This window comes from Eptesicus fuscus, chromosome 19 (assembly GCF_027574615.1).
Source record: "Eptesicus fuscus isolate TK198812 chromosome 19, DD_ASM_mEF_20220401, whole genome shotgun sequence".
NCBI classification, from domain to species: Eukaryota; Metazoa; Chordata; class Mammalia; order Chiroptera; family Vespertilionidae; genus Eptesicus; species Eptesicus fuscus.
Genome location: NC_072491.1, coordinates 37,455,659 through 37,480,228, shown reverse-complemented (window position 1 = coordinate 37,480,228; position 24,570 = coordinate 37,455,659). Strand labels below are relative to the sequence as shown.

Genomic DNA, 24,570 nt, shown 5'->3' with positions numbered 1-24,570 from the left:
CAGCTGGATCATATTGTGACAAAATTAAGTAGCAAACTAAAAAATTGTAATTCATTTGTTAAGCAGTTGAGAAGTACTACACAGTAAACACTTAGCTACCAGCAAAAAAAGAATAAATGGAAAGAAATATGTGACACACAAAATATGAAAATTCAGGGAATTTAGTTTCAAGAGACCCTAGAAATGAAAAGCATCACTCAGCATTCATAACAAGACCACAGTAATGGAAACAGGGAATTGATGTTTGCCATGAGAGAGAGAAAATTAGTTTGGGTAACATAGAGATTAATCGTGTAGAGTTAATCGAGTTCATATACTATTTTAAGAATCAGGGAAATGCTTTGTCAAATGGGTAAAGAACTAGGATCAAAGCTCTATAGGAGCAGGCTGATGCTCCTGGGATGGCCAGGTTTTCACACAAAGAGAGACGATGCAACAGCTTGATGTAAAATATTTAAATTTATTAATTTTGTCATTGAAGATACAGAGAGGTTAAATCAATGACAAATGTGACATTCTTCTTATTTGGCGCTACCCTCCTCCTTTTTCTGGGCATGTTGGAGTATATCCAGTTTTCCAAGAGAGATGACAAAGGCATAAGAGCCCCTGCTGTTTTATACATAGGGAAGAATAACTATAGTATTCAGCTCAGATCTCTGCTATATTCTTGTTTCTTTTCCAGATCACTGCTTATGAGATCATCTCTATATTTAAAATAATTATGGAAATTTCTCACTTGGCCAGACTCATCTGTACTTCTACATAAAATCGCATTAAAAGATACTGATCTCTTGTCCAAGTGAGCATCACCAGACAGGTTCAACCTGAGCTCACATATGGGTAGAAACCCACGATGAGTAAGGAGGTAGGAGAACATTAATTTGCATCTCCATCCCAACCACTTTCCTTGTCCATAAGCATTAGCCTTGATTTCTCTAGATCAGATTTTACTTAAAGTAAGAGAAATCCTGAATAATGAGATAAATGTGGATTTGCTTGGGCAAATGAGTGTTTTGGCTTGTTAAAAACAGAGCATCTTAGGTGCTTGTCATTAGAGAACCGCCTACTAACAATTAACAGCGCCATTTTTACTTCTACCTGAGTGTTGGGGGTGAGAGGGTGAGGAATTGCAGGAAGGCTAACAAGACAGTCATGTGACCACAGAGGACAGGACTTTCCCACATTGAGAAAAGCACTCTTCTCAGACTTCCCTTATGCTGTGAAAACAGGATCATGGTGTTCAAGGTGGTGGAGATGGACCCACTGTTCCCTACTGCTGCTGCTGACCACAATTCACTCTCCTTTTGATAGCCTTCAACCAGCAAATACTGGACTAGAATCCTACTCTGTGGTTTTCAAATGCTCCTTTTCTTCACTTTCATCTTGTCCCTCTTTTCATGAGGATGCTAGGGTGATAGTCCTTCCTGCACCCGCGACTTGTATATATCACCACATACTGGGAAGAGAGCGAGCCTTATACCATTTCTGGTCATGGATTCTGCTATGTTGAATTAGATGGAAGTGAAGGGGTAAAAGACGTGAGACTTAAAAGAAATGCTCCCTTGCCCCAATTGTCAATGAACTACTGTGAATCTGTCTTACCTTCCTGAAATCCTTGTGGCATTCAACAACAGTTGAGAGTAATAAAAATGACTAATCCTACACTATGGCTTTCTGGACACACGGACATGTTCTTAATACTTTTCATTCAATTATTTCAACCAATATTGTGTGAGCATCTATTGCGGTGTGAAGCACTATTTCCTATTTTAGGAATACGGCGATGAGAGCGAGACAAAGCTTGTTTGCTAGAGTACATGTACACGTCAGGTGAGAACACGTGTACAAGTCAGGTGAGAATGTGTCCTTCCCTCCCTGTAAGTGTCCAAAGAGCCTGACTCTAGCAGCCTTTCTTCGTGGGAAAATAGAAACTCCTCTAATTCTGGTTCCCCCGAAATCTGCTTTTCTACCATAGAGCAGCCCTGTCCCAGTGTTTTTTCCAATAACATTTCTTTACCCAGACACAAGACAAGCTTGTTCTCACTCCTGTGGGATCTGCCCTCGGCTCACTTTACAATGTCCATCCTCATTTAGAAAATACACACACGAAGGGCCAAAGTGACATCTCTCGCCAGCAACTGTTTATTTTAAATGCCAGCCTATTCCTCTATCTCAGTGCCACTCAAAACGTGGTTTGCAGACTTAAGTAAAGAAGTTGCCAGCAGGAATTTAGAAATTGCATACAAACATATGTTGCGTCAACATGCAAACATTCAAAAGCACTTGTCATATTGAGCAGGACTTAGACCGGCACAGTAAGCCCTGTGCTGTGTGAGTTGCAGAATAGTCACAGACAGCAGGGTCACATCACAATTAGTGTCAACTATAAACCCAACCTGTATAAAAATAGAAATCAAACATAAGCATGTGTTTTTACTTAAAACTTATCAACTCTACAGTCACTTTAATTACCAGTCAGAATTTAAAAAATTGATGGTTAACATAATTAACTAGGAAATAAAATTGGTAACATTTATCTATAATTTATAGATGACAATAAAAATTTCACTGGAGTTTTGTTAAGAAATTGCTTTTAAATCTTATCTTTCCTCCCGTTAACATATCTCTGAGAAACTGGATTTCCCATACTCTGAGGGTAAGACCAACGTGGGAAGAGTTTAGAGGTACATTTTCTCCTGTAAGCCATGCTGCCATGCCAACCCAGAGTAGGCCCTCAGGAAGAAACTACCTTATTTCTCACACTGAAAACTTTAACCCTTTGCACTCGCTTGCTTTTTTCTTGATTCCTTTATTCTAATGCTAACCGTGTCGAGTCACACTCGACATCCGAGTGCAAAAGGTTAAACATCGGTCTATACAGTGTTCAAGTATATGTAAAGACAGTGAATATGGAGAATCACAGTATCACTCAACTTTTATTTTTGGTTGCAGAATAGCAAAAGTGACTCATGGCGCTTCCGTATTCATTGCTGTAAGAATCTGGTAGTATTCAGATTCAGCGTAGCGGAGCAGAGCTGAGCCTGATACTTCCCGTTTGAATTACACCTGGCATGAAAAGCCCCTGCTTCCTGGGCTCTCACTGGAGAAGAGTACTGCAACCTCGTTCATCGCAGAGTTGGGCAACCGCATTTCCCGTCGTTACACCACACCCAGGACTGGAAGCACAGCTAGGCTGTCCATCCTTCTGGATAGTTCTCCACAATCACTTCTTTCCTCTTACAGCTTTCTGGTATGAAATCTGGGTTATTCTCATGAGTATCTCGGTGCTCTTCCAGTTCCATTTGCATAGTTGTTTCATGCAAGTGCCCTCTATGGTTTCCCCAATGGGACGTGAGGTCAGCTGGCCCAGCACCGAGGTCCTTGGAAAAGCCCTTCATACTAAACTTTATTCTCCAATGAGCTTTTTTGCAGGAAACCCATGGAATCCACCTTCTGAAACAAGCCTTTGCTACTCTATATTTGGTGAACATGGAGATCTGCACAAACCTCCTCTTGGCTACTACTCATAGCAACCTCAAAAGCAATGCTAGCCCCAATGGACAAGTAAGGACATCAAGGCTCAGAGATATTAAGAACTTGCCAAAGTCATACAGCTAGTAGGTGGGAGCAGGAGAGGCTCCCGCCACCACCGCTGCACTCGCCAGCCGTGAGCCTGGCTTCTGGCTGAGCAGTGCTCCCCCTGTGGGAGCGCACTGATCACCAGGGGACAGCTCCTGTGTTGAGCGTCTGCCCCCTGGTGGTCAGTGTGCACCACAGTGACCAGTTGTTCTGCTGTTCGGTCAATTTGCATATTAGCCTTTTATCATATAGGATTACATAGTGTATATTCCAACACTTGATTGAAATTTGAGGTGAGGAACATGGCTGATAATGGATTTTGATGGCATTTAAAACATATGCAGATGAATTCCCCTTTCCTGAGAGTGTGGAATCGTCTATGAGGCACATTCATTGTGAGGATAAAAATACATCAGTGAGATTGATTCATAGTCAGACTCTAGAGATGCTTTCAATTAATTAATAATATGATTACAATGATTTCAGTCTCTTTTGCCTTTTTCTTCCACTTTGGTCTCTTTCATCTCTTCTAGTTCTACAGCTATGAAACAAAATCTTTTCATAAAAAACAAACAAACAAACAAAAATCAGGATGCTTCTTTGCCCTTTAAAACACTTGGAAATTCTCATTCCCTCCTCCCCCCCCCCAAATATTTCACATATTTGTGTTGTATTTAATGCTTGTAAACGATTACAACAGCATTAAATCACTTCCCCAAACCATGTACATTAATCCTGTGATAGTTCACTTGTTGGGAGAAGAAATGGAGTATTGGTATAAAAGCATATGCTTCAGAGCTGAAAATATCTAGTGTGAGTCTCGGCTCCCATGGAGCCAGCTGCCTGCCTTTGAGCAATTCACCGAACCTCTCTGTGTGTGAGGTGCTATCATCTGGGAACTCTCAGGCATTATTTTGGTTTAACTATTACCTCCCTGTTAGTGAACCCAGCCTACTGGATAGAGCCTCTTAGATAGCAATCCCATATCTCAAATTCAATTCAATTCAGTATCCTGACACTCCCAATCCCCAAGGAACTTCTCCTCTGCTTTTGCCTTTATATCAGATAATGATGCAAGCGCCCAATCCAATGTGTCTGTCTCCCTCTCAACACACTATGTATTCTCTCAAGACTTTTTTTTCCTACCTCCTAAATATTTCTAAAATCAATACTTTCCTCTCCATTTTCCATTTGCTTCACTAACTTCCTAACTAGTCTCTCTGACTCTGCTCTTAGTTTCATCCTTAATTTGTCCTCAATGGTACCACCAGGATGCTCAATTTAAAATGCATGACCCCTTGCTCCACTTAAAACTCACAAGCCAATCACCTCTCTTACAGGCATAAGGCTAAGTTCCTCAAATGGTGTCCCAAGGTCCCCTTGGTCTGCTCCTGCCCACCCCTCCTGCTTCCTTTCTACCATTCCTCACCCATCATGGTTCTGCAATGTCTTTGCTCATATTGTTCCCTCCCCCTGAAGGAGCCTCTCTCCCTTCCTTCAACTAGCCTATTAGCAGTCATCTGTCAGAACTGCCCATGCTAAACTCCTGGGTCTTTCCTAAGTCTCTTCTGCACTCCCTGGGCATCCTGTTGCCTCTACCATAGTGTTTAGTAGAGTGTTTCAAAATAACCTGTATACTGCATTTCCTCTCCCTTTCATTTAAGATTTTCAAGGGCATTACTGTCTGATTCATCTCTGCATCCCAATGCTGTACACAGTTCTGTACTTGCATAAATTACACAATAGCTGGGCCGGCATGACTCAGTGGTTGAACATCGACCTATGAACCAGGAGGTCATGGTTTAATTCCTGGTCAGGGCACATGCTTGGGTTGCAGGATCAATCCCCACTAGAGGGCTTCCAGGAGGCAGCCAATCAATGGTTATTTCTCATCATTGATGTTTCTGTCTCTCCTTCTTCCTTCCTCTTTGAAATCAATAAAAACTATATTTTAAATTACACAATAAATATTGTTGAAACATAAAGACTATTTCTAAAAGGAAGACCTGTCAGCAGTGACAGTAAAGTCCATACTATTCTCCATGAATACTATTCTGCTAAAGTCACCATGTTACTCAGGAATCCACCACCATTTCTATTCTCATCTAGTTGCCCCAACTTTTGGGCATTTATATACATACAAACAAACATTCATTAATCATCTGTTAGTGGACACCTTATCAACAATGGGTAAATAAAAAAGAAAAAGACAAATCAAAAAGGAAAACCAGGTATTCATAAAATGAATATAAAGCATGATGTGATGAAGTCTATAATGTAGGTATAGAAAGGAATATAAAGAAAAAGACCAACTTATGGGAGGAAGAAAGACATAATGGAGGATGGATTTTGAGGTATGCCAGGAAAGATGGGTGGGAATTGGCCAAAGCAACTGAAATTAGAGTCAGTCCGGCTAAAATTACCAAAAAGCCAAGCAAAGATGTTTCATTTTCTTCTTGAATGACTGACAGAATCTCACAAACTTGGATCTATATAAAACAGAACTTTGTCCACCATTGAAGTTGTAAGGTTCATGTAACTAGAGAGCTAATATTTGAAACAGAACTCTCTATTTTTCCCACAAATCATGATTTTTAGTAAGTCCACATTAATTTCTTCTAAGTTACAATTACGTTTTTTTGAATCAGAAGTTCTGGGCCTGAGCTAAATTTCCTGATTGGTACAGAAGCAAAGCTTTGAGAGGATAATGCATAATCATTCATTCACCTTCTGTGGTCCATCCACCAAACAGAAGTCTGAAATGTCAGCAAAAGGAACTAAACAAAAGCAATAGGGGAAAAATTACACTCAAAGAACTTGACCAGAATGCCTTGAATACATTTTTTAAAGACTGATTGTCCTTGTGATGGGCTAAAAAAACTCAGCAAAGTTACAAATAAAAAGAAATCCTGCTGCTGTAAGCCCTGACAATTTTTCCTCACAGAGTACATTTCCTTAACTGAATCTTCAGGTTAGTCCTATTTTATCTCTAATATTTTCAGCTCTCCTTTATCCCAAAGGAAATTCTGGACACAAAGTCCTTTGATCTTCCCTTTGCTTTGGTGAAAACAACAGCTTTTCTTAGCTTAGAGACAGAAGTAATTCAAAGGCTTCTTTTTGGAGATGATTTTATCTGCTTCTGCTTGTCAGCCGGAGTATCTATTCATCCTTAATAAATATTATCACAATAAAAGACTTATCATAGAATGTGAAAACACTGAGTTAAGTAATTCAAATCTCATTTGCTGCTCTTATCTAAAGACTGCATTAAAAATTCCTTTAATGTAGAAGTTAAATAAATATTAGATATAATTACAACTTCTCAAGGGCAAATGAATTAGTCTGCATGCAGATAAGCATGAGCAGAGTGCAGATAAATGAAATAAGGTTACATGTATATATGTAAATGCTGCTAGATCATATTCTCAGAAAGTAGTGGCGGCAACATTTAATAGAATTATAGTGTTTTCCAAATAAAGAAAAGATAGGTTGTTCTTAAGAGTGTCACTATAATTTCAAGTTTACCTGCTCTTGTCTCATGTGAAATTTATGAACCTTGGCTATGCTGATGAGTTTTCTTGAGAACGGTCTCCAACAGAGCCAGCATCTGTGCCCTTCAAATGGCCTAGAATTTTCTGTATATAAAAAGCAGACTGGATGCTAGAATAAGTTCAATAAAGTAATAATAGCACAAAAAAGAAGGCTATTACACTAAAATTAATCTGATCTCCAATTCACTTCAACTATTTTTATGGTACTTACTACATACCAAGCACAGAGGTGACCAGGACCTAGCTGCCCTCCTATGCATTGAGCAAGGCAGATAAATAACTCACACGTCAGACCAAAACAAATGACATTCAAGAGGTTATTAAGTTTTAAAGAAGAAAGTGATTAATTCCAGCTGAGACTGTAATAACTGAAGGCTTCCTGCAGAAAGATAAATGTGAGATGTGTCTTAAATAATTATACTCTTTCACCAAATAGAAATGGACCTGAAGCATGCCCTGAATGATAGTTGGGTTCAAAGAAGCTGAAGAAGAACTGACAGCAAAGGAGGTACAGGTGGACATGCTGACTCTATTCGTACACTTGTTTCATGCCCCTCTTCCTTTTGAATTCCAACCTCATACCACTCTATTATCCGCCCCCTGTAGGATTTTCACACATGCTATTGTCCCTGCCCCACACTTCTATCTCCTATTCCTTCTCCCCTAAACACTATAGCTTCAACTCCTCTTTCAGAAGATCGCTGCACAAAGATCATACTTCCTCAAATAATTCACTCCTTTAACCTTCAACCATCTCCCTATCCTGCCTCCAATTAAGACAGATTCCCTTCTTATGCACATGCATAGCACCTTACACATTTCCTACATTATTTTTTCCACACATTGCTACAAATTGTTAGTAAAAATGTTGTTTGATGTTTATCATAACCCATAGGCAAAATTTTCTTGGAAGGCAACAATCTTGTCTACCGGGAGGCCCTCAATGTGAAGCGTTGTCCCGGGTACTTGGTGGGAATACAGGATTGCTGGAGTAAATGTAAGTATCCAGGAATACCTTTACTATTACATTGTGTGAGGATCTGGCACTTAAGTATAACTTACATATTGTAAATATTAGAGCCTTTATACAGTTCACATATAGGAAAGAAGTATAGAAAACATTCAGCCATTATAAGTTAATTCAAATTCTTTGTAAATTTAATTTCTCCTGCTATTAAAGAATCACTTCTCATATAACACAAAATTTACAACTCTGAAAACAGAAAGAAATTAGATGTACACATTTAGTTTACAGTTTTTCTTAGAACAACAGAAATATGGATGCATCTTAAGGTATAGAAACATAGAATCTGCCTGAAAGACAAACTAGAAAATAAATATAAAACTATTCTAGAGGAGATAAATATGCATCTGGAATGTTTCCAGTTAATTTAAAAAGAAACCCCATCCTATATAATAAAAAGGTAATATGCAAATTGACCCTAATAGTGGAATGACAGGTCACTCTGACGTGCACTGACCACCAGGGGGCAGACACTCAATGCAGGAATTGCCCTCTGGTGGTCAGTGCACTCCCACAGGGGAAGCTCTGCTCAGCCACAAGCGGGCTGACTGGCAGGAGTCTCTCCCGCCTCTTCGGAAGCGTTAAGGATGTCCGACTGACGGCTCTTTGGCAGCGCTCCCTGTGGGGAGCGGGCCTAAGCTGTCAGTCGGACATCTCCAGAGGGCTCCCAGGCTGCCAGGGAGCGGGCCTAAGCTGGCAGGTGGACATCCCCTGAGAGGGTGCAGGCTGGGCTGAGGGACCCCTCTGAGTGCATCGGGCCTCTAATCATTTAATAACTCTAAAGCTACAGATTTACTAAGAAAAACAATTGAAGGATAAGGAATTATTTATATTCTAATTAATGGTCTCTCTCTCTCTGTCTCTCTTATTCTTTCTTTCCCAGATTTATTAAGTCCATACTCTTGTTGAGTTAAGGTAGTTTCCACAGCTCCTTATCAATAGAACAACCAAAATTTTCCATTTCAAGCTTGGGTACACCATTTGTTATCTAAACAAGGAATGAGAAACAGTGTTTTATGAGTTGAAGGCTCTGAGGGAAGGAGGACATGGGGATGGAGAGAGGGGCTAGGACTGGAGATGAGGTATGAAGGCTGAGGTCCTTTATGTCCTCACATTCCTAGCTGTACTTAAAAACATGAAGTGGCAGTAAGCCCATACCATCCTTCACATCTACCTCACACCAGGAGAACGTATTTATGACATCGTGCCCCCCCTTCAGAATATAGAGAAATGACACATTTCATGGAGGTGCTGTCCTGGGAATGGCCAAAACTTCCAACCAGACATTTTTTCAGTTGAAAAAATTGTTCAAAATATGACTCTGAGATTGGTATTTGGGTAGCATTCCTTGTGAACACAAATAAAATATCTATCATTTTCCTACTTATATTGAATATAGTTTGGCCCTTTAAAAACTTTCTTTTAAAGAAAATGTGCCAATCCATATCCACAAAGGCACGCCTTAAGAGAATATATGCTTTGAGTAATTTTCTTGTCTTCCTTCTGTAAGGATGATGAATTCACATTTAGATACCCCGAAACATAAACCCTAGAATGTTTCAGTCTGAAGCTGACATACCGCAAAAATGATAAATGACCTCAGTAACTAATGTACAACTTGTTTCCTTTTGATTTTTCTGCTTTATTTTACTGTTGACTTTATAATAAAAATGATACTTAAAAATAATCTAGAACCCTCTAATTGAAAGGAGTACTTTCATACAAGGAATAATGTTCACACTGACATTACATTTTATCTCACTGGTCACATTGCAGTGGTGCTTTTGGCTAATAATCAGGATGAATTAAAATGAAAGAGTTTGGTAACTTTAAAGTACATTTATGTAAGGTAGGAAAGAACAAGGCTAATGGGGATGATGGCTCATGTCCAGAGGGAATGAATAAAAAGGAAAGCCTGGGGTAGAAAAAAGAGAATAAAATAGTTAGAGGATGGTGAAGGTAGAGAATAAAAATGCCCTTGCTCCTGAGTTTCTTGGTTAGAAATTATTTTAGACATTTTACATGTTGTTATCTACACTAATAAAAGAGAAATATGCAAACTGACCATCACTTCACGATGCCCACCATGGCTGGCAAGCGCAGTGGTGGTGGCAGAAGCCTCTCCCGCCTCTGTGGCAGCACTAAGGATGTCTGATTGCAGGATTAGGCCCACTCCCTGCAGGCCTAAGCCAGCAGTCAGACATCCCCTAAGGGCTCCCAGACTGCAAGAGGGTGCAGGCCAGGCTGAGGGACCTCCCCGCCCTGAGTGCATGAATTTCATGCACTGAGCCTCTAGTACAAAATAATATTGAATATAAACTGTAATTGTAAATATTGAATGTAAACTGTAAAATTACATATATATATTACATATATACTTACATATAAACTATAAAAACAAGATTAAAGATGATAAATTTGTACATCTGTAATTTATCATTAGGGAAAAATACAACTCTGTAATAGTCACAAATAAAGCAAAATGGGAGATCTTTACTGTTGAGAGTATTACACATGTTCCCTTTTCCCCCCATTTCCCACCTCCACCTAGTTCCCATGCCACCCAGTCCTTCACCACCATTGAATAATTACATACCTGAGCTTCTGGTTGTATTGTTTGACCTTTTCCAATGAGGCTGCATTTATTTGGGCTTGAAATTCTTCCACTGAGACATTGTCTCTATAATAATATCCTTCCATGCTCTCTAGAGCTGTGGAAACAAGTAAATGTACTTTTCACGTGATTTATAACTCAGTTTCTCCACATTTAACCTTATTTTTAGAAAACTAGAGGCCCGGTGCATGAATTCATACACAGGTGGGGTCCAGCTGGCCTGCCTCAATCGGGGCCGATGGGGGCCGGCTGGCCGGGGGGAGGGGCCACGGGAGGTTGGCCAGCTGGCCCCGCCCCCAATCGAGGTTGGGGAGCTGATCGGGGGCTGGGCCAGCTGGGGAAGGGGAGCTGCAGGAGGTTGGCCGGTTGGACCTGCCACCACCGGGCCAGTCATTCCGGTCATTCTGGTCGTTCCGGTCACTTGGCTTTTATATATATAGATGTATTAAATATCACCAAATATAACCATATATGCAAGAAACTATCTTTCATCAGACCAATAATGAATAAAAATCATTCTTCTGCTCTCATAATAAAAATCAAACATTTGATGACTCTCTGTTAAGCAGGGAAAGGGATTTCTAATTTAAACTGTTTTCTGTTCTTAAAACGTTTTGTATATGTTCTTTGTGAAGCTAAACTCAAACTCATAGATGTTATTAATATATATATAAACACAAAGGTAAATACACACATACTTATGTATGAGGCAGAAATGTATATTAACATATGTGAGTAAAAAATTGAAATTGTCATCTCCATGTATATTCACATTCTCTTATAGCTGCAATTAAATTATAAAATATTAGTGTAATAAATAAGACATTTAAAGTTAAATCTTAAAATACTGCCTCTACCCAAAATTTAGTTAAAAATAAACAAGCATAAACATATATATGTATATATATATGTGAATATATAACTAATATAATAAATGAAATTCACATTCATTTTAAAAGTCTTTTGATTAATATAAATTTCCTTCTTAACTAACATTTTTGGTTAAGTGGTTCTTTTTCCCTTAAACTTTATGCAGTGATATTTTTAACCTTTTGGCGAGGAAAGGAATCACATGGAATTGCCAGAAGTATAAGATTTCTTATAGAGAGGTTGCCAGCAACAGGAATGGCAATGGAATTAATCTTGTCCAATGTAAATTATTTCCCCGTGAAATTATTGCCACTAAAGAGCCTCACTTGTCAGCAGACTATTTCAAAATTGAGTAAAAATTAATCTTTCAAAACTGCTAAATGCAATCATTTCTAAACTAAATAATAAGGTTTCCTTGAATTGACAGAGACTTATCACTATTTTGGGAGGCAAAATAAAGTCGCTGTTAATTTTAGCTGTGCTATATTTTCTAAACTAGTCAGCCTGGAGCACTGAAGAAACAAAACGTTGAATACTGCTGCATTTGAAATTTTAAAAATGGAATTACTGGCCTATAATCAAGAAAAGCATTTGTGCAAAATTAGACAGAAAGACTACTACATTTAGTTCAGTACAGGAAATAAAATGTGGAGCTTGTTTCAATGATTGTTTATTTGTTTATTCCTTAAAACTTCTGCATTAATTAGAATATTTGCACTAGTTCAGCAAGCTTCTGGTCCTGAATACACACAAGTCATACAAAGAAGTCTTCCTGAAAAATCAATCTTCAAATATTCCAGGAGGATTCGATCTACCAATGGTCAGACTTCGATGTGGATTCCTCTTACTAGTTGTAAAGCTAATAATGAAAGCCCTTGCACTGGAGTTAAACCACACCTACCGTCCCATAGTAGCTGTGTGACCTTGGGCATGTTAATTAATATCTGAGATCCTCAGGTTCCTCATTTGTGAAATAGAAAAGAAGACTACCTACTAATTATGGTTCTTGAATTAAGGCAAATAATAGTATTAAGAGAGCCTATGACTACTCTTATCATTCACGGCACGTGTTTTATGTACTAGGCAACATGCCCAATGCTCTATGGGCACCATCCAATTCTCAGGGCATATAGATTACACATGAGTGTGCTTAGCCAAACAGGAAGTTTGTGATTCCAGACCAAAGAGACTGGAAAAACACCAGGAAGGAGTGAGAGGGGAACAGGGGCTGGGGGGTGGGAGGGAAAGAAGAAAACACCTGGGATCTAATTTTTATAAAAGTCTGGATGGCTTGCCTTTAACCAGAATGTCCACCCTGCTCTAAACGTTTGCTATAATTTAAAAACAAACGGACATTTCAACACTCTTCTCGACAATATTTCCAAATTAACAACAGTTAAAATTCACAGCTATGTGAAAAAAAATTTTATGAGAAGAGAGTCTAATAATTTCGCAAAGTTTTATGGTACCTGCATGGTGTTGTGGGGAAATGAATAAATAACATGAGTTCTATATTTAAAAAGCAAACTTTGTATGGAACCTCTTTCCCCTTTTTAGGTCCATGGCTTGGTATTTGTTTAAAAAAAAAAAGAAAGAAAATGGGATGACTTTTTGCCAAATTAAATTTCTATTCTCAGGAAAGTAGGTTAAATATACATTAACGTCCAAACTTTACAATTTGACCTCTCCTTAGCATTTTACCTTAATTCTCATTCTGTGGACATCTAGACTCAAGAACTCTGATAGAATACATTTCTGTCGTTGTAAGCCACCTAGTTTGTGGCCATTTGTGTGGCAGTCCTGGAAATGAATACAAATTCAGTTCCAATGCCTCACGTAGGGAATGTGTTCGTTCCAGCCCTGAAGCTCTGGCTCCCTGGGTTTAAAGATTCCGATCCTCAAAGGGGCACACTTTCCCTAGGAGACAAAGCAGGGGTCCCACAGAACTGTAAGCTGTGGTTGCCACCTGGGCACTGGAGATTCCTTGTGCCAGGCATCAGCAGCCAAGAAGAGCAAATACCATCTTGGCCAGACTAATGGACCCTGGTCATCTTAAGGGAGTAGTTATGATGTATAATATGAATGGCATCCAGGTAATCCACTCAGGTCCCTCTTGGTACGCCCTTGCCCACTTTTGACCCTCCGGGATGAAGGTCCTAATCATGCCACAGAGACAAGCAGAGGTTCAGGCAGAGAACAAGGCTAATCTGTAATGGGTAGCAGAAGAGGAAAAATGAAAATCTATTGCAGCCCAAGACGAGCTGTAGCAATAGGGCTATAGCTTGTCCCCTTAACATGTCTTCTCAATTATCCTCCCAGGAAGGGAGGCCCATCAGTCATGAAGGACACACTCCTGATTCTTAAAAAATGAATGGATTTTAGGGTGCGAGATGTGGACTATGGCAGATGCTCTGAAAGTCACCCACTCAGATTCCCCTTCAAAAATGTTGCCCAGCTGCCAGAAACAACAGAAAAACATCCTCAGCTGTCAGCTCTCTAAAGCATCTTCAGCCTTTGCTGGAAATTTGTCCCACCCAATTACATCTCCTCCGGAGGCAGCCTGCATCCCAATGACCTAACAATGCAGAAGCAAAAAGGCCCAGCTCCCTCTCCCCAACTGCCCAGAATCTAGAAGGGTCAAACATTTGTGAAATGGATTATTCTAATTAAGCAAATATTTACTGGATAATTGCACAGTGTTTCATATTCCACATAGTCCTGTTCCTTCTCACGCCCAGTGGACATTCAGAATCATCTGGAAGGCTAAAATATAGTGTGGGACCAAGCCTGGGTATTTTCTAAACCTTCCCAAGGTGACGAATATGCAGCCATTACTGGGAACCACTGAGAGACAGCATGAAAACAGGCCTGTGGGGATGAAGGGAAAGTCAGGGAGGAGGAAGTGACCCTCGATACCCGCCTTTATTCCCATGTCTTACTTCCTTTATCTCACCCAGGGCTGGGGGGTCCCCGCAGGATTAATCCCCTGACTCGCAGGATGTATTGACAGAAGATAGTCCTAGCGTGATCTTCACCTTCTGGCACTGTGTGATGCTTTGTGCTGACTGTCCTGACTGTGTCTGTGCCCCCCACCTTGGAAACCTGTGCCACTCGTTTTTGCCTGCCTATAATTCCCTTCTGCAGCTCTGATCTTCAGCGATGCATGTTCCCCGATGTGTTCCCCACTGGCCTCCAACCCTGGAATTCCTGGTCTAATTGTCGGTGCCATCTCTGCAGGGTGTCTCCTCCAGGAGTGTGCCCTCCTCTGCCCAAAGACCCATTCTAGTAAGAAAATTGTGGAGAAGGCAGCTCATTCGCTTCCTGTTCAAGTACACGGTACTATTGACAGCTTTCAGAGGGATGCTGTTAATAAATTTCCCAGGAAGTTTTGAAATTCACCTCATATTTCTATATTCTTATTTGCTAGCAAAGACCCAGGTACGCATGTCCACACAGAACTAAAACCCTCCAAATAAATGTTTATCACAGAATAGATTCCATTTGGAATCTCTTCCATTTACTAACTCTTTCAATTACCAGATGGTAGTCTCCACTCAAACCAGGGCTGTATTTAATGTGCTTCCCTCAATCTGATGAATACTGAGAGCTACTAATGGTTCCTCATGGGAGTTTTATGAATGCAGAGGAACTCCTGCAAGCCCTTTCTATAGACAACTTTATCAATGACAGAATCTCAATGAGACAAACTGTTTCCAAGTCTTCTTTACCTATCTATGACCTCAACTGCACAAGTATTTCCACTGATGCTTATTCAATTCATTTTTCATATTTTACTGCTGTGTGACTACTAAAACTAACATTTTAGTTTCTTTTTAAATTACATTTTAAAAATATATTTTTATTGATTTCAGAGAGGAGGGAAGAGGGAGAGAGAGAGTTAGCCTATATTATATAAAAGGCTAATATGTTAAAAATGAATGTCATGACCCACAGGTTGAGAACCGCTAGCAGGGTCGCCTAAGACCATCAGAAAACACAGATATTTACATTACAATTCATTAACAGTAGCAAAATTACAGTTATGAAGTAGCAACGAAAATAATTTTATGGTTGGGGGTCACCACAACATGAGGAACTGTATTAAAGGGTCGCGGCATTAGAAAGGTTGAGAACCACTGCATTAGCTGGAAAAGGAAGATTTAGAAAGTTTAGAAACTTGACCTGATTGAAAAGAAGAAATGGTGGACCTTGAAAAGGACTTCAGGTTTTCTCACTGCACATAATATAGTCAAACACTGATGCAGTTAAATATTTTACCCTTTGTTCTCCCTGCATAATAATAATAATAATAATAATAATCTGCTTCGTGTTGATATTTACTGCTGTGCTGTTGACAATTACCTGAAAGAGAAGTTGGGGTGCTTCACTGGGCTGAAAAAAGTTTAGCTACATTAGAAAGCATGTGCAATTAAGCAAGTTTATTCTATATATACTAGAGGCCCGGTGCACGGATTTGTGCACCGGTTGGTGGGGTCCCTTGGCCTGGCCTGCAGGCCGAAACCAGCTCTCTGACATCCTCCAAGGGGTCCCAGATTGCGAGAGGGCACAGGCCAGGCAGAGGGACCCCATCGGTGCATGATTGGGGCCAGGGAGGGACTGAGGAGGACTCCAGGGTGTATCCGGCCCATCTAACCCAGTCCTGATTGGCCGGACCCCAGCAGCATGCTAACCCTATGGGTCGGAGTGTCTGCCCCATGGTGGTCAGTGCATGTGTGTCATAGCAACTGGTCGAACAGTCGAATGGTCAGACACTTAGCATATTAGGCTTTTATTATCCTATATAATAAAGAGGTAGTATGCAAATTGACTATCACTCCAACACACAAGATGGCCACCCCCATGTGGTCAAAGATGGCCGTCACAAGATGGCTGGCAGGGGAGGGCAGTTGGGGGCAAACAGGCCCGCAGGGGAGAGCACTTGGGGGGGAGGGGACCAGGCCTGCAGGGGAGGGCATTTAGGGGCGACCAGGCAAGCAAGAGAGGGCAGTAAGGCACAATCAGGCCGGCAGGGGAGGGCAGTTAGGGGCGACCAGGCTGGCAAGGGAGGGAAGTTAGGGGTGACCAGGCCAGCAGGGGAGGGCAGTTGGGGGCAACCAGGCCTGCCGGGGAGGACAGTTAGGGGCAACCAGGCCTATAGGAGAGGGCAGTTGGGGGTGACCAGGACAGCAAGGGAGGACAGTTAGGGGCAATTGGGCTGGAAGGGGAGCAGTTAGGAGGGATCAGGCTGGCAGGCAGGAGAGCGGTTGGGAGCCAGCAGTCCTGGATTGTGAGAGGGATCGGGCCTAAATGGGCAGTCGGACATCCCTCGAGGGGTCCCAGATTGGAGAGGGTGCAGGCTGGGCTGAGCCCCCCCCCCCCGCCCCTCCCCTCCATGCACGAATTTCATGCACCGGGCCTCTAGTATAGGATAAAAGGTTAAGTTGACTCATGTATGCGCAATATAATGCTCTCGCTGGTGCCAATCGCACGTGTGTGCTTCAAACTGTCATTGTCAATGGTGAATTTGGTTGACACTTCTATTACAGAGAAAGGGCAAATAGCGATACTAAAATATTTCTTCTAATTAATTTCCTTTCAATGTGCATGAATCTGTGCAGTGGGCCACTAGTCAATAATAAGAGACAATCATTGACCAGCTGCCTCCTGCATGCCCCACAGTGGGGATCGAGACGGCAATCCAGGCACGTGCCCTGACTAGAAAGCGAACTGTGACCTCTTGGTTCATAGGTCGACGCTCAACCACTGAGCACACCAGCTGGGCTAAATTACATTTTAAAAGTGATATTGTACTTACTAAAATAATATATATTTAGGGATTCTTTTAAAATTTGTTTTAGCCACAATAATAAAATAAAGGTTACTTGCAAAGTAGTCTTTCTCCTATGCACACTTGCTGCTGGGTATGAATATTCAGCTATTTATGGCTGATATGGCACACATGTAATAATTTTTTAAGAAAAGATGCTTAATGCCATCTGTCATCTCAGTAATGATTTCAAAGACAGAGTTTAAAAAGAGACAAAGGAATAGAAGGGAAGAGGCTGTAACAACTGTAAGCTCTGATTAAACTCTATGAAAGTTAACATTCTAGACCAGCATCCTACCCTGTCTTCTAAATCAATGTCTCTATAATGGCTTTTAACATATTTTAGGCTGAACCTAATTCTCTTAACATAGCTCCAAAGGTCTATTTTTGTTCAGTGTTTGTTTGTTTTTAACTTTTTATTCCTTTTCATTATAGAATCTTGTGTTACCTTTAAGGATCCTAATACAGTCAGAAGGAAGGAAGGAAGGAAGGAAGGAAGGAAGGAAGGAAGGAAGGAAGGAAGGAAGGAAGGAAGGAAGGAAGGAAGGAAGGAAGGGAGAGGGAGGGAGGGAGGGAGGGAGGGAGGGAGGGAGGGAAGGAAAGAAGGAGGGAGACTGAGAGATTGAGAGAAAGGGAGAGAGGGAGGAAGAGAAGGAGGGAGATTGAGAGATTGAGAGAAAGGGAGAGCAGGGATGGAGGAGAAGGACAGGGAGAGGGAGAGGGAGGGAGGAAATACTTTATAATAACTCCTAAGATCCTCTCATCACTGAAATTTTCCTTTGCTAAAATGTATTCTTGCCAAGAATCTGTTCGTGGTGGTCACTGTTTTTAGAATTAAAATAATATGCATGTGGTACAAGCAGAAATTTCACTTGGTAGTGAATTTAGGTTTCATATGCCGTCTGCTCTTCAGTTACAAAGGTTGATTTTATTCCTCTTCTCTTCTCATTTTTTTTGTAAGAATATAAAATTTCCCAGCAAAACCAATGCAGGTATTGAAAACTCAGAAGAAAAAAATGAAATGTTCTATTATACCACTCAGAAAAATGGATATAATCTTGTGAACACGGCATGAATTAAAAAAAAAAAAAAAGACTTAGACTACAGGAAACGACACAATAATCTGGACTTCTGATCTTTCCTAGGCAGCATTTATGACTCCAAAAATAAAAAAAGACGTGGGACCTTCCTTTGGAAATGCATTCACTGCAAGAATCTTCTCACTCGTGTTAATCTTAATCTCTTCTAATGCATTGCTACTCACTGCTCATTTCCAAAAGAAATTTTTAAATTTACAAATGGAATACATATTCATTGACATAATGCATAAAAACTCAAAGAATAAAGTATCATCATTAATCATCTATTTTAAAAGCATTTTAAATACATGTAAGTATATAAATACATGTATGACATAATTGAGATTATAATATAAATTCTTTTTTCATAATCTGAATGTGTATATGTGAACCTTTTTCTATATCATAAAATATTGTAAATAATACAACTTTAATGGCTCTACCATAATTTATTTAAGCCAAATTAAATTATCTTTATTTATTTCAACCAGTTGTGTCTTGTTACTCTATTATAAATAGTGCTGCAATCTTATTTTATAAATATTTAAACCATATGTGATTATTTTCTTAATAAACATTCCCAGAAGTAAATATATTAGCTAGGCATTATGCATGAATTTTTTAATTAATGGAAAAACCATGATGATGATTACAATTAAATTTATTTTTAAAAATTAATCAAGATAGAGTAATTTAGATACATGAAGTAAAAAAAAAAAAAAAAAGGAAGCAGTTTACCTTGTGCAAAAAGAACAGGATGAATTTTGAAACCTCCTCCATTTTTCAATCGTTGAGGCAGTTGTTCAAAATGATAACTATCAAGGTAGAAGTAAACTTTCAGAGCTTGCCGGCTTCCTTCCACTTGATATGTAAGAGGAACATCTAAAATGACATTTAATGTTATATTATTTCCTAAAATCAAATATACTGCATAGCATAGAAATTACTAGAAACTAAATATCTTAAAGTACCCATGTTTATTAAGTTCAGGTTTGGGCACCATTTCAGTGTCATTCAGGGAAAGACTATAAATCAGGTTCTCATTAACTAAATAACAGATTTATTGCTGTACTGTATATAAAATCATGTAATACGAAACTTTATCAGACTTTGATACACCAGGTGTCTCACTTAACTAAATGAGAAGTTACACGTGATTTGGAATCACAATCTCCCAGGGCCACTGCCTCATTCATATTTTAGCCAAATGGGTCCATAAGGATACACTTCTTAAGTAGGGTGCAAAGAATTGAGTACCTACCAACCATTATCAAAGTCAGCTCCAGATCAAAACTGGATGATCTCTGTTAGTGTCCAACAGTCATTAGAAATTATCTGTCTTTTTTCAAATATCCTAAATTTACTTACTCAAAAAAACAAAAACAAAACTCAAAACACCAAGAGAAAATGCTGCAGGAGTATTTCACAGTGCTGTCATAAATCCTCTTCATCTTCATCATGGCAAATAATTTGCAGATAACTTTTTAAAAAATGAATGTAAAAACTTTCTTAAAAGCACTGTATTAACATCTACAAATCTCTTTTATGCATATACTAATAAAGTTCATTTTATTTCTGTTTCTTTTTTTAAAGGGAGATGAAGGATTTTGGTTTAGGAAAAATAATAAATAAACTAAGTTAAAGAGTTGGAAATAATTGCATTTTAATGATTGGGAAAATATTTTTATTTTTCCTGATTCTAAAATAAAGAGGAAAAGATGCATGGACAGCAAAGAAAATACAAATTTCTATATTTCAGATATTGGTATCTTCTTGCTCCCCTTTTCATACAATGTTATTCATATGTATTTTTTTAATTTTGTTAAATCCCATCGCTTTTACTCTTTGGCAACAATGTAGTCAATCTCTACATAAGCAAATGAACCATGTTATTGGAAAGAAAACAATGCAGCAGTTTAGTTCCATATTACAGGACTAACGAAGAATAATTTAAAGATGCTTTACCAGAAATTAAGAAACTGAAAATAAAAATAATCAAACAGACTGAATTTAAAATGAAGTAAAAAACTAAGAGTGCTACCTGAGAGAATGGAAACCCATTTATCTCAAAGTATTTGGTGCACCTAAAAAGTCCATAATAATATGGAGTTGAAAACTGCTGCCTTTTATTTGTGGAAATTTATCAACTATGAAAAGCAAACTTGATGATTACGACTATGCAATGATTAAAACCTTCAAAAACGTTATCGTGTAAGGAAAGGTCTCTGATTCCATCCTACAGAGAGATTCACCCTTGAGAGAAGTTTCAGTGGTGGGATCCCTCCTGTAAACATGGCCCCCATCACGGAATGGGCCAGTGAGTTTGAAAATAAGTTTTTGACTCAGAGTTGTTAGTTGCCTTAGCTTTAATTGCTCTTCCTTTTCCTTCTGCAGGGCTGGGTCCTTCATGCCCTTCAGATTTCAGCTAAAAGCTACTTCTGCTGAGAGCCCTTCCCTGGTGACTCCTAAAAGAGCCACCTCACCCTTGTTCTTCATGCCTTATCTCCTGCACAGGATTGATCATGTCCCTAATTGGCTTAGTTGTTGATTCATTTCTTGCTGTCTCCCATTAGGCTGTGAGCACCGTGAAAACAAGGATGTGTCCGGTGTCTGTCTTAGTCACCGTGGCATCCACAGCTCCAGGAGCATATAGATAGAGTGGAGGTTCAAAAATATTCATTCCCCTAATAGTTACCATAAAATTAAAAAGGGGGAGATCTGCTGTCATTATATTATTCTCCAAAACCATAAAGATTTCCCACAAAATTTAATTATATACAACATAATCATTTAGCTCCTTTATTCCTCCACCAATCTATAATATTAAAAGTGTAATATGCTAATTAGACCGGACAGCCGAATGACCTTCTGGATGACCTTCCAGACGAAAACAGGGCTGCGAGGGACGAGCCCCTTGCATGAATTTCTTGCATTGGGCCTCTAGTTACATAATATGAGATGAGAAGTTTCTTGTATTTTTCCCTATACTGAAGTGAGTCAAATTGCCCATTTATGCCTTTGTATCTCTCATTGATCTCTAAGCTCTATGCCAACAGGGACTTTGTTTTATTAAGTCACCATTATATCCCTAAAAATTAGTTTAGCACTTAACACATTGTATATACTTAATAATTATTTCTTCCAAGAAAATGAACTATTTTGAATCCACACATTTGAATTCTACTTGTTTGGCATGTCATATTTCTTTAGAATCTCACCATTATTTAATAAAAATATTAGACTATAAATAATGCTAAATATACCTTTTTAAAAAGATGCAAAGTAATAAAGCAAGGAGGATGGATTAGAATATGTACTCAATACTACCATTAGCCTTATATAATGCTGGAGATTTTCAAATACTTTATTTGAAACTCAAAATCCTGTGAGTGGGGAAAGCTAATATTCTCATGCAGATAAGAACAGAGCCAGGATCTGAACTAAGGTTTCTTGACTTCAAGGTCAATGTTCCCTATTAATTCCTTTATATATTCATGCTTCCACCCTCTGCACTCAGTCCTTCTCACATAGACATGCAGCCAACTAGTTCTCCTTACAGTGACACATATTAATTAGTCAATCTGACGCCTCTGCTTCTATGCTTATAGAAATTAAACCACATGCAATTAATGATAAAGCTCTGGTTTTCTTACACCACATGAATAAGAAGTGATGACCCTCAGGTACTGAATCATTCTCTTCTTTCTTGAAATTAGCTTAGAATAACTAGATTCCTATCGTCACTATTTTTAATTTATTTGTAATATCTAGTAATGTAGCCTGGGAACTGACCATTCTCTAGGTGAGGTTATGCTTCAGGGAAAGACATAATAGAATGTATTGCCAAATGTATCTCACAGTTTTTGTTTGTCACAGATTCGTCTACATTTACATACAAAAGGTAGTTATTTGGTCTTAATTATCTAACAGTGTATTTTCAACATGCCAAAGTCAAATCTCTCATAGTGCATATGCAACAAGTAGATATTTTATCAAGCTCATGGTATCAGTTCCTCTTCTGCTTGTTCAACAGACCATTCATCCAGGAATGTCATATTTAAACCATGAAAAAACAGTACTCCTGTAATTTATAGTCCCTCAGGCAAAATTTAGAAAAAACATTAGGTTATATTGTGAAAATAGAGTTTCTCTACCTTCAACAAAGTTGTGCCTACATTACTCAAGCAGATGAAAATATATTTTATTTTATACACTAGAGGCCCAATGCACGAAGTTCGTGCACGGGGGCGGCGGGGGGGGGGTGGTGTCCCTCAGCCCAGCCTGCACCCTCTCCAATCTGGGACCCCTCGAGGGATGTCCAGTAGGATCGGGCCTAAACGGGCAGTCAGACATCCCTCTCACAATCCAGGACTGCTGGCTCCCAACTGCTCACCTGCCTGCCTTCCTGATTGCTCCTAACTGCTTCTACCTGCCAGCCTGATCACCCCCTAATCATTCCCCTGCCAGCCTGATTATGCCTAACTGCTCCCCTGCCAGTCTGTTTGCCCCTAACTGCCCTCCCCTGCAGGCCTGGTCCCCCCCAAATGCTCTCCCCTACAGGCCTGGGTCCCCCCCAACTGCCCTTCCATGCAGGCCCAGTTGCCCCAAACTTCCCTCCTCTGCCAGCCTGGTCACCCCTAACTGCTCTCCCCTGCAGGCTTGATTGCCCCCAACATCCCTCCCTTTCAAGCCTGGTCCCTCCCAACTGCCCTCCCCTGCTGGCCTGATCACCCTCAACTGCCCTCCCTTGCAGGTCTGGTCCCTCCCAACTGCCCTCCCCTGCTGGCCATCTTGTGGTGGCCATCTTGTGTCCACATGGGGGCAACCATCTTTGACCACATGGGGGCAGCAATATTGTGTGTTGGAGTGATGGTCAATTTGCATATTACTCTTTTATTAGATAGGATGCCCACAGAAGACCATACAATTTGTTCAAATAATATTATCCTTATCAAATAATCCCCTTTATCAGACAAATTCTCCCTAGAATATAACCTATAGTCTTAACATTGTAATTCATGTTTTTGTTCACTGTCATTTATCAGTGAAGGTGAAAATTTAATAAGATTTTGTCCTCTTATCTTCATAATTTCATACATACAGAACCAAGGACTTTTACCATCTCCACAGCTACTATCAAGGTCAAGTCCCCATCATCTTTCACCTGGGTCACTGCAATTGCTTCCGAACTGCTCTTTCTGCTTCTGCCCTGGCTGCCAGTAATGATTTATTCAACACAGCAGTCTGAGGCAGCCTTTAATAAGCAAGGCAGATCATGTCCGTCCTCTGCTCAATGGCTTCATTAGAAAGGCAAAGTTCTTTCAATGGTCTGGCCTCTGCTTCCTTCTTATCTCCTACTCTTTTCCCCTCCATCACTCCATGCCAGCCACACAGGCCTCCTTGCGATCCTGAGAGCATGCCACACTGTTCCAATGAGTCTGGAACACGCCCTCCCAAATACCCGTGTGACTCGCTCCCTTAACGCATTCAGGTCTCTGCTTTGCTCCTTAGTAAGGCTTCCCTCCCCAGCTTGTTAAACATTCGCATCCTTTCATCCGCCCCTTCATTTTCATCCTCTGTTCTCTTCCATTTCCCTTATACACATATTATTATCTCCTAATTTATTACCAAATTACCTCATTTTGTATTGCTTATTCTTTATATCTCTCCACTTGAATATCAGCTCTGGGAGGGCTGTCTGTCTAGATCTCTACCGTATCCAGCACCTAGAATAGTACTTGGCGATAGTAGATGTTTAAGAAATTTTTTGACGAATGAATAAATGATTATCATTCTTAAATCAGATCACAGATTAAATGGATATTTATTGAGTCCCTATTCATTGTACTAGACATCAGAAATGTGAAAATAAGTAAGAACCTTTCCCAGCCCTGGAAAAGTTAACATCTACATAGTACATAAGATCCTCACACTTATGGGGGAAAAAACAGAGAGACAGAAAAATAATAAAACTGATAAAGATTTCTTGGACTCACAGATAAATTTTAAACCTACTTATGACAATG

The 24,570-nt window shown here is 39.7% G+C and overlaps 1 protein-coding gene across 1 annotated transcript in view; it reads right to left on the bottom strand.

Annotated features, from left to right (window-relative positions):
- The window catches only part of PREX2 (phosphatidylinositol-3,4,5-trisphosphate dependent Rac exchange factor 2), a 218,290-nt gene that overhangs the window by 32,849 nt on the left and 160,871 nt on the right, over positions 1-24,570 (bottom strand). The window contains exons 34-35 of the mRNA XM_008150359.3: positions 19,283-19,426; positions 10,751-10,865 (exon numbers count right to left, since the gene is read on the bottom strand). Of these exons, the coding sequence (XP_008148581.2) occupies positions 10,751-10,865; positions 19,283-19,426 (259 nt within the window). The remainder of the gene's footprint in view (positions 1-10,750; positions 10,866-19,282; positions 19,427-24,570) is intronic.